This window comes from Choristoneura fumiferana, chromosome 18 (genome assembly GCF_025370935.1).
Source record: "Choristoneura fumiferana chromosome 18, NRCan_CFum_1, whole genome shotgun sequence".
NCBI classification, from domain to species: Eukaryota; Metazoa; Arthropoda; class Insecta; order Lepidoptera; family Tortricidae; genus Choristoneura; species Choristoneura fumiferana.
In genome coordinates this window covers 12,842,288-12,854,029 of record NC_133489.1, presented here as the reverse complement: position 1 = coordinate 12,854,029, position 11,742 = coordinate 12,842,288, and the positions used below count along the sequence as shown (strand labels likewise).

General features: G+C 39.3%; 1 protein-coding gene across 1 annotated transcript; it reads right to left on the bottom strand.

Moving 5' to 3' along the window:
• Positions 1–376: 376 nt before the first annotated feature.
• On the bottom strand, positions 377–10,130 carry Polr2A (RNA polymerase II subunit RpII215). Its single transcript, XM_074101140.1, has 7 exons — positions 10,007–10,130; positions 9,402–9,671; positions 9,009–9,315; positions 6,332–6,623; positions 2,680–6,107; positions 2,407–2,598; positions 377–2,054 (listed from the first exon to the last, which is right to left on the bottom strand). The coding sequence occupies exons 1-7, from the start codon at positions 10,085–10,087 to the stop codon at positions 916–918; spliced, it is 5,709 nt and encodes a 1,902-aa protein (XP_073957241.1). The 5' UTR covers positions 10,088–10,130; the 3' UTR covers positions 377–915.
• Between the last annotated feature and the right edge of the window lie 1,612 nt (positions 10,131–11,742).

The window sequence follows — 11,742 nt, the reverse complement described above, 5'->3', positions numbered from 1 at the left end:
TGCGATACCCCTGGTGTTTCAGATGTTTATGGGCGGTGGTGATCTTTTACCATCAGGAGACCCACTTGCTCGTTTGCCATCCAGTCGAATAAAAAAAAAAACTAAATGTAAACAAACTTCAGCTGCCAAATTTGGTACATTCAAGGATTTTAAACATTTTACTTATCTATCATTGTAATACAAAGACTGTATGCAGAAATGTAATTTTTTAAATAGTCTAATGGGGGAATTTCAATATTTAAGACACCAATTGACGTTGTTTTGTTTACATTTAATTAAATACCTATCCAAACCAAGTATAGAGTTGGCCAAATTTTGTGACGCTGATAGGCCGCTGAGCATATCAAGCAAAATCTCGACGAAATAAAATACTCCATTATCATTTTTACTCTTTATTTACACATAATAACTTTAACACAAATTTATTATCTCTTACACAAAAAACAGTCTTACTTAATCTAATCTAAATTCAATATTTGGGCGTTTAAAAAAATGTACCTGTTCTTCCAACATTTTATGAGTCACTTTTGCACGCCCATACTAAGTGTATGAAAAAAAACCGTTACAAAACTGTAAATTTTACTGGTTTTTTTTTTAACTATACTGAGCGGCAAAAAATCTGGCCCTCAAATGTATGCAGTAATAGATAATTTTGTATGAAAGGTGGGCCATATTTTGTGCCGCTGAGTATACCTATCGGAATCGATGTGCTCTTGATACTGAGTAGGAAAAAACCATATATTTCTAAAATTGAAAAAAGGGAGAACACTTACTTTTGAAAACACCGATTTACTCGAACAATCTAATCGACAATGCAGTGAGTGCAACGTGCATTGCTATGCAAATAAAACGAAGAAAACATTACTTTTATATTAATATAAAAATTTAATCAATATAAGGAATATGTACTTAAATCTAATCGTCATCTTCATTGTAAGATGGTGAAGTGGGCGAGTAATTTGGTGAGGTTGGCGAGTAGGTGGTTGGGCCAGCGGAAGAAGGTGAGTAGGCGGGTGACGACGGGGAGTAGTTGGGAGACGTCGCGGTGTACGTCGGCGACGTCGGTGAGTATTTGGTCGACGACGGAGAGTAGCCCGGCGAAGACGGCGAGTAGTTCGGAGACGACGGGGAGTAATTCGGAGAAGATGGTGAGTAGTGCGTGCTACCCGGATGCTGAGGCGACGACGAAGAGTACGCCGGACTGGCTGGCGAATATTGAGGGCTTGTCGGGGAATATTGAGGGCTAGTTGGAGAATATGTAGGACTGCCTCCGCCGACTGAAGGCGATGTCGGGGAGTAATTGGGTGACGTCGGCGAATATTTCGGTGATGAAGGTGAGTAACTCGGTGAAGTCGGCGAATATGCCGGCGACGTTGGAGAGTAGGAAGGGCTTGTAGGGGAATAAGCAGGAGAAGTTGGCGTGTAGTTCGGCGATGAAGGAGAATAGCTTGGTGACGCAGGACTGTAAACGGGACTTGTTGGCGAATAGCTCGGGGATGAAGGTGAGTAGCCCGGAGACGCAGGCGAGTACGCAGGGCTAGTAGGAGAGTACGACGGACTCGTTGGTGAATATGATGGACTAGTAGGAGAGTAGCTGGGCGATGTTGGCGAGTAGCTTGGTGAAGTGGGCGAGTACGCTGGGCTTGTCGGTGAATAACTCGGTGAAGTCGGGGAGTAACTGGGCGACGTGGGCGAATAAGAGGGCGAGGTCGGCGAGTACCCAGGAGACGTGGGCGAATAGCTTGGAGAAGCTGGGGAGTACATAGGCGAGGTCGGGGAATAATTTGGTGAAGTAGGGGAGTACGAGGGGCTTGTTGGGGAGTAGTGAGGAGACGCGGGAGTGAGACTTGGAGATGCCGCGGCGTAGACGGGGCTAGTGGGGGAGTAAGATGGGGACGCTCCGGCAGGTGATGCATAAGGCGATAGCGGGGGCCCGGGAGAACCAGGGGAGCCAGGCTGCGGCGACCACGCACTGTAAGCTGGCGACAAGCCTGAAGCGTCGGAGGCGCCGGACGGTGAGAATGACGGCCCACCAGGCGTCATAATGCTTCCAACTGAAACAAATTCGTGTGATTACAATCAGTTTTACAAGGAAATTATTACTAGAAAAAAGACATAGATAAATGAACTGAGGTAAAGCAGTACTTGCATACAAGAAACTAATTTATGATAATCAAGTATTGGTACTGGAATTTCACTAGATTCCTTTTTAAGTTTCTTCAAAAAAAGAGGTTCTCAGTTTGACGTAATTATCTGTTCTGTATTCAGCTATAATATTTTGACTATGTTAACCGACTTCGATAATTAATTTTTGATTGATGAGGTGGTATGTCAATAATTAATAATGAACAAGCAATTGCCTATGTCCAGTGCAATAGTAATAGTATGCAATAGTATGTAACATACCTTGTCCAGGGGACCAGACGCTGCTGCCGTATCCAGGAGTGTTTTGTGTGGACCACGGCGTCATTAGCGGTGTCATAGATGGTGTTCCAACACCGAAGTACATGCCTCCGCCGACGCCCATACCCACTCCCAGGCCTCCCATTTCCATTCCGTGCTTACATTTCTCGGCATCAAGTAGCAAATCAAAGCAACCTAAAAGAAAACATAACGTCAAACTTTCATTAAGACTTGTGTGATTTTAAGTAAAACTCGATTTCCAAAATTTTATCTTACCTGTGCCCATTCTTGGCAATTGTCCCATAATAATGTTTTCTGAGACTCCTCTCATTGGATCAACTTCAGCGTGGCTGGCGGCATCTAATAGCACATCAACCGTTTCTTCGAAGGAACATCTCATAAGCGCACCAGTGTCCTGCCTGTTGATGCCATGACGAGTGATGGCCATAAGATGACCTTTAGCCGTCATAACGTCGCAAAGCAAGGCAAGATGTCGGTAGTTTACGTACAGACCGTAGAACTGCAATACAGCGTTCATTTCTTTTTCCACAGATTTACGCACAGCCTCAATTCCCAATACCTGGAATATTTCGCAGATGTCGTTACTGAATGTTCGGATTGGATCGACATCTCGCTCAGACAATACTTTCATGAGTGAAGTACCGTCAGTTTCCAACAACCATTCAGCAATGGCCTTGAACTCTCCTTGTTCGGTTATAATAATACGTTTCTTTGCCTCTGTCTGAGGCAAATGCATGTACACCTTTGCAATAGCTTCAATACCCTGGAGCGTCATGTCCGACAACATATTAGCCTCAATACATCTCAAGAACATATCATCCTCCATTTTATCGACTGTCTCTTCATCATTGTCTTGGAATTTGCTTTCTTCATTGTTCATAATTCTTATACGCAACACAAGCTTCTCGGCGTTGTCGTCATTGAAAATACAATTTAGATCGTCTCCAAATCCAGCATTTATTTTCTCGGCAATCTGCTCCATAGTCAGTTTCTTGTCTGTCATTCTCTTACGATCTAACTCGATACGTAAAAGCCAAGGCGAAATTTTTGTTGGATCGAAGTCCGGCATTTCGTAGTAGACATTTACGAATTCTTGATCTTCGGCAATAACTGTATTTTGAGGATCAGGATCGTAGTAGATTGCCGTGTTTGCAGTTACTTTGCGCAATGTTGTATGTTCCAGTCTGCAGAGTACATTTTTAGCTTTCTCAGCATCTCGAGCAGCGCCACCAGTTAAAAACACTGTTAGAGAAGGAGCTTTCGGTTTCTTAGAAATGTTAATAATTTCTTTCAGACGTGGTACACCCAGAGTTACATTTTTGGATGATACCCCAGCAAAGTGGAAAGTATTCAGTGTCATCTGCGTAGCGGGCTCTCCAAGAGATTGCGCAGCCAGCGCCCCCACCATCTCTCCAGGATTTACTTGGGCCTGCTGGAATCGAGTCTCGATTTCTCCAATCAACCACTCGAACGCTTCACTAGACAGTCTATATTCCTCCGAAACAAACTTAGTACAAAGCGTAGATCTTACTAAGCATTGGAAAAGCAATGTTGCGTTTTCGTTAGCTTGTTTAGATAGACGATCTTCGCCAGCTACAATGACACATTTCTTCAGAAGGTCCTTTACGCCTTGAATAACCTTAATGGGGCTGAGATCAGTTGGCATTCGCTTGTTAATGTGGAAAATTTTTTGTACATTCCAGATCATCCTCTTGAAATTGCATGGCAATACAACCTTTGATTCGCCACTGGGGAAAATTTGACGTAACACTTCCCTGTCCTTGGTTAACTGTTCCCATTCGCTTTCCAGATCAGCAATGACATATCCAGACTCAGTGAGCTCTTTTATGATTTCTTCATTGAAAATTCTCTTAAGATATCTTTCGTTTGAGGGGTCAAATTTAAATTTCTTTTCAAAGGCCTTGTTAGACAGCTTTACTGTTGGTAGATTCTGGAACTCTACAGTTTCTCCAGCTAAACCATCTTCACCATATCTCAACTGAATGAGTTGACCAACTGAGTTACGAACAGTGCCGTCATAATGGACCATTACAGACTCCATAGCCTTTATAAGACGACGTTGGATGTATCCAGTTTCAGCAGTTTTTACAGCAGTATCAATGAGACCTTCGCGACCACCCATAGCGTGAAAATAGAACTCTGAGGGTGTAAGGCCGGCAAGATATGAATTTTCTACAAAGCCTCTTGACTCAGGACCATAATCATCCTTGATAAAGTGTGGCAAAGTTCTTTTACGGAACCCAAACGGAATTCGTTTACCCTCAACGTTTTGTTGTCCCACACAAGCAATAACCTGGGAAATATTGATGTTTGATCCTTTAGAACCTGACACCACCATAGCCTTTAGGTTGTTATACTCAGTCAGTGACTTCTTGGCAGATCCACCAGTCTTGTCACGAGCGTCGTTAAGAATACGATTTACTTGATTTTCGAATGTTTGTCTCAGTGTATTACCAGGTGTCGGCTCCAACTCCATATTGTGAGCTTTTTGAATAACTTCTATGACATCATCTTTGGCTTTGACAATGGCACGCTGAATTTCTTGGTATGTTTGCGGATCAGCAATGGTGTCTCCAATACCAATGGAATGTCCTTCTAGCAACAGCCAGTTGTTGATAACAGTTTGAATATTACCATAAAATCGACCAGCAGTTTCATGGCCCAACTCCAACATACAGATATGCAGCAGGGAACCTGCTGAAGCACCCAAAGACGCTTTACACAATATACCCATAAGGAGCTCTCCATGCTCTACTACTACTTTTGTATCTCCAGGTGAAATCCATTTGTAGGGACCATCATCTTCTTCATCAGGGTGAGTGGAGTGACTGCGAATCATGTTTACATTGCCAGGTATGATCAATGTGAATATCTGCTTGCCAGTCCATAAAGGTTGCGGTTTCAAAATGCACGGCTGTGGAATCTTACCATCCCATGTGGGTAAAAACATAAGCAGGTTCATAACTTGCTCTTTTGTTAAGAACACGTCTCGCTTCGTCATTTTTCTTACAGCAGTTAGTGTATCCTGTACAATACCCATGACGGGTTTGTTAGCTTGTGGTGTAATAATTTGTCGCGGTGTTATATGGATATTTTCTACCTCTGCACGTGTCTCCATTGACTGGGGCACATGCAAGTTCATTTCATCACCGTCAAAGTCAGCATTGTATGGTGAAGTGCAACTCAAATTCATACGGAAAGTAGACCATGGCAAAACCTTTACCCTGTGGCCCATCATACTCATTTTGTGCAGTGTGGGCTGACGATTGAATATAACTAAATCATCATCTCTCAGATGTCGCTCGACTTTGTATCCATATTGTAAATGCAAATCTGATGGTTTAGGATGGAATCTTAAGTCTATCCTCTCTCCATTATCACGAACTATATATTTAGCACCCGGATATTGGGCATTTCCGCGCCGCACCAGCTCTTGCATTCTATCAATGTTGAATGGTGTTACTAGTTCCGGGAATGTCAAATTTTGTGCAATAGATCTGGGTACTCCTACTTGATCAATACGTAAGTTGGGGTCGGGCGTAATGACAGTACGTGCTGAGAAATCGACACGTTTTCCCATGAGGTTTCCTCTGATTCTGCCTTCTTTTCCTTTTAATCTTGCTTTAATAGCCTTAAGAGGTTTCCCTGATTTTTGCATGGCTCTGGAAATAACAAAGCAATATTTGTATAATAATACATGCCAGTAACAAATTTGTTGTGTCATTATTTTTTATTTTTTGAGCAATTATTGCGTGACTACTAGATACAGAATGTTTTGTTCTAGTAGGTGACCTTCATCTCTTTTTTTTGTTGTATTGTAACATGGTTAACCTTACCAAGCAATGGTCTGAATTTCAACAATGTATTGTAATAAACTGTAACTTACTTAGGCATTCCTGGCATATCATTGTCTACAAAAGTGGCTACATGGAACTGTAGCATTCGAATGTTGTCAGCCAGAACGTGAGCAGCAGCTCCAGACTGTTCATTTCTCATTAATTCATTGTTTGCTTTGATTATATCGGCAAGTTTGTGAGTCAAATCATCTTGATTCTTTGCTGCTCCAAACATGACTACAGCAGGTCGTACCGACAGAGGAGGCACAGGTAGCACTGTGACTATCATCCAATCGGGCCTTGCGAACTTCGGGTCCATGCCCAGAATGAATGATTCTTCATCTGTAATAAAAATAAAATGATGCTAAAAATTAAAATTACCTACCATAATTAAGCACTATTAAAACTGCATTAGTTAATTAAAATAAAACTTATTGGTAAGTGAAAGAGCCATTATCCTTGTCTATAAGAACCTAAACCAAGGTAAAGGCTAAATGGTCATTTAGCTCGTTTGTCATCCAGTCGAATAAAAAAAAAAAAATTTAATAAACATGTGTGTAAAATTCCAAAGAAAGCATAATAAGGGAGGTTCCAATCGATTTCTTTTAAAAGAATTATTTGTTATAAAGATCAGCTTATGTTGACAAAATCACAATAGGGTAGTTTAAACAATCTTACTAGTTTGCATGAATAAAATTGTTTCTAAGAATAACAAAAAAATCTTAATACTTCTATCTTTGAATACCCATAAAGTCATATAATCTTTTTACTTAGTCCACTTAGTTGATACAATTCCACAAGAAGATATATCTAGTTTATCCACAAATTATTTAGAATAACTTTTGAGCTCAGTTAATGAAAGATAATGACCATTTAAATATGTTATTTATATTGGTACAGGTATTCATGAATCATTGAATCATTAATCATTAGGTATGTTGATAGGTAACTAATGAGTCAATCAATTATTTGGTAGAACAACAGCAGACTAAGTTTTTGTACTATTATATGGATACCTACTCCTTTACCCTATTGTAAGATCTTGGTGACAAAATGTCTAGACATAAAGATACAAATAATTATTTAAATTATAACAAACACAAAAAGACCATAACAATAATGTTTTAACATCCAAATGTCATTATAAGGTATAGATCCCTTTTTCTTTAACAGTAAACCAGTGTCTATGAGACATCTGCTACAAATTAAAGAACAGTTAACACACAGACTTTGCCTTGTAACTAGAACTTAGGTTGAATTTTGAAATGATCAGATAGTTGACTGGAAATATGTGAACCTTATTTTGCCCAATTGCCAGGGTCACATGTAGCCTATGTTTGTAATAAGCAAAGGTACCAGGGTACCATTTGTGAATGTAAACAAAAGATAAGATATCTTTATAGACTCAACTAAATTGTACATAATATAACTATGATTACATAAGAATGAGATAGAAGGAGTTAATTTTAGGAATAACACTCTATTCTAAACTACAGTGGGGACCTCACGTCACAGCAATCGCGGGTAGATTGAGCTCTGCTGCTTTTGCAGTTTGGAAAATACGGCAGCTAACCGATGTGAAGATGGCAGAGTTGGTGTATTTTGCTTACTTTAATAGCATTATTTCCTACAGCCTTATTTTATGGGGATTTACTGCAGACATTGAGTAAATTTTTATCTTACAAAAGAGAGCAATTAGAGCAATTTATAATTTGAAGACGCATGAATCTTTAAGATCATTTTTTAAGGAAACAGGGTAGGGTATCCTACCCTGCCATCGCTTTATGTTTTTGAAATAATCATGTATGTTAGGAAGAACATATTATGTAATTTTCCCACTAACATCAATAAGCCAAAGGCTCCTATACACACAGGGAAGCTTAAAGTTCCATCTTACAGACTGGCTAAAACCAAAATGTTGTTTCTGGGAAATTGCATATGTTTTTATAATAAAATTCCTAAAAATATTACAAATGAAACAGACACAAAATTCAGATATATTGTCAAGAAGACATTAATATCTAAGGCATATTATAAAGTTAATGATTATATCATGGACAGGGATATTTGGAAATAATTCCGATCCCCAATGGCAAACCCTTCAAATAGCAAACCTACTGTGTTAAAAATAAAGTTGTGTTAAATACTTGTGATGTATAGATATCATTTAATAATATTAAAATCTGTTTAAAAAAAATATACCTTGTTGAGTTTCTTGACAGATTTTTCTCAACAGAGGTTTTTCCGAACCGGTGGTAGATGTTTTTTTGACATTCATAAGTTTCTACATTGAATAAAGATATTTTGACTTTAACTGAGTTGATAATGATTCTTTAAAAACAGTTGCTAGACTTTGGTGTAATGGTGTACAAGTACAAAGCTAAGTGAAATTTCATGACTATAAAGTACTAGCTGTTGCCTGCAGAAGACTACATTTATATCTATTCCTGGGAATTATGCAATTTTTTGCAATAAAATCCACGATGTGTCCTTTCCAGTGTCTCAAACTATTGCTTTTCCCAATTTCTTCCAAATTACAAATTGGACAGACAGAATTACTTTCACTTATATTATTAGTATGGATATGGATGCTCAAAATTTAAGGGAATTAGGTGTATTGTTGGAATAGCCATACAGTCACTATAACCAAATGAAAACCACTGCATATTTCCATTGCAAATTGCAAACAACTAAGACAATTAATGACAAGGCAACCTTGTAACAAACCTGTTATGTGCTTAAGAATTTCCCAAACTCTTTCCGCAGTAATTATAATCTTTTTCTCCTGGGAGTCTTCATTAACATGTTTCCACTCCGCAGAGAGGTCCAATCCCTGGCGTCTTATAGAGGGCTGGTAGTGACCACATCCTCCATGACCCGAGCCCTTCTTGGCTTCTTCACCTTCTTTTCCAATATCCATATCTTCTCCTCCCTCACAAATATTTTTTCCTTTACATAAGTCATATACATAAGTCAACCTTTTCCGGGGTTGCCCCTTTGACTTCATTACAACTTCTTTTATCTTTGGATTTGTCTGGAAGATGTTTAATAAAAATTAGCAAAGTACTAACTAAAATGAATGAATGAGAAACGAAATGTGGTGTCAAAGGAGAGACTTACCGGACTGACAAGCAGTTTTGAACAATAAAAACATACACATCTTAATATTTTTATAGTTTTTGTTATGAAACCAATGTGAAATACTGGTTTAGCTAAGTCGATGTGACCAAAATGTCCCGGGCATTCAGTCATGTTGCCTGCACAGGTCTGGCACCTGGAGCTTCTGTCAATTACCCCTTGTCGAGGATCCATAAGACCCCCCAATTTGGGCCTTCCGCCTTCCATTGTCTCGGGGAAGCGGATGCCTCCCTCCGTAACTGACATTCGTCGCTAAAAAATAAATTTTATTGTGTACTTATTTACACATTACTGTAGTGTCATGCAAATACTTAATATTTTATATAATTTCAACACATTTCACAACATTTGAACAATAACTAATATTAAATTGAAATTAGTCCCAAACTGGATAACTATAGCAATAAATTCATCTTATTTACTTGAACAAGGAAAACATTATAATAAGATAACACTACAATACAACACAAGCACAACTGCGTGACCTACGACGAAATACATATGGTACAATTTTACAGCTATATTATCTTCTTTTTTTTAACCATTAACCTGAGATTGCTTATGATAACACTTATTTTAGCACTCACTATTTCATCTGGAGAAATTATACCGAATTGTACTCTTTTTACTTGGCGCAAAGGCGCCTTCGAGTCATTCGTGGTAGCCATTTTGTATGGCTCTGACCCACCCACAGACTATGCTATGACTTGACTATGACATGCATGACATGAGCCTGCGTGTGGGGAAACAATAATGTACAACTCGTAATGTATGCGCAATAATGTACGACATGATAATCCGAAGCATTATATTTTCATGTTCGCGCATTATCAGGGCGTACAAAATATTGCACGCGCTGTAATGTACGTAGTGATAATGTACGACGTGATAATCTGAATCCAATCCATTCGAATGTAGACATTTTTCACCGCGGATCGAGCGAGCACAGCGAGCGAGATCGATATAGTCGGAGCAGAACCGACCGGGCCGGGTTAGATTGAAGGGTGAGGGAGTGCGAGTGAGGCGGCGGCCTCGCTCGCCGCTCTCGCCCTTCGTTAGGATTTTTTTTATTTCAATCACGGAAATCGTAAGGCATGATAATCGGAAGACATAATGCTTCGGATTATCACGTCGTACATTATTGCGCGTACATTATTGGTTCCCTGCTAGTTCGGTACGTGGTGATAATGCACGACATGATAATTCGTGCACATAAGCACGGATTATCAGGTCGTGCATTATTTAAGCGGCATTATAACAAGTCGTACATTAAGTACACCCTGCGTGTGCTGTGTTTAGTGTTTTTTTTTTGTTGGTTGGTAGTGCCACTAGTGCCAAGTTGCCAACTTGTTGCCAACTGTCAAGTAGTGTCAAGTCAACTGTTTTTAGGGTTTCGTAGCCAAAATGGCAAAAACTAAACCCTTAGTTTCGCCATGTCTGTCTATCTGTCTGTCCGTCCGTGGCTTTGCTCAGGGACTATCAATGCCAGAAAGCTGTAATTTAGCACGAATATATATGTAAACTATGCCGACAAAATGGTACAATAAAAAAATAAAAAAATATTTTCTTACGAGTACCTCCCATAAACTTAAAGTGGGGGTGTTTTTTTTTTCTCTTCCATTCTTGTGGTGTGGGGTATCGTTGGATAGGTCTTTTAAAACGATTTTGCGATTCAGTGATTTGTTTGCAAAATATTCAACTTTAGAGTGCTAATTTTCATTAAAAAACAATAGTTACAATCACCAGCACCAATATCTGACACAATAGGCGTGCATAAATACCTATCTGATACGACTCAGTTTCTGGGGCCGGAACGACGTGTCAGATATTTTTGCAAGCTCCGCTGTGGCAGATATTAATGCTGGTGACTGTACCTACCTAATTGAAAATGTTTTGCTTTAATAGTATTAGCATCCTGTTGTTTTAGAAGTTTTTTGGTTATAATATAATTGTACTGTGAACAGTTATGTCCTTTTCCTCTTGCCCACATAGCTCTCATACCTATTTATTATTGAAACGGTAACTACAACCTTTGTGAACGTAATTTTTCATGGGATACGTAATTTAAAATTACAGTACCGGGGCGACCGAGCTTTGCTCGGGCTAAAACTCGATAATAGCCAGAGACAAGAACAAGCTAGATATTCTGTGGCTAGATCGATTTGTCATCCCCGAAAACCCCCACATACCAAATTTCATCGAAATCGTTGGGTGGGAGCCGTTTCAGAGATTCTGATTGTATACACACACACACACACACACATATATTATATATATATACAATTGCTCGTTTAAAGGTATTAGATAGATAGATATTCGCTCT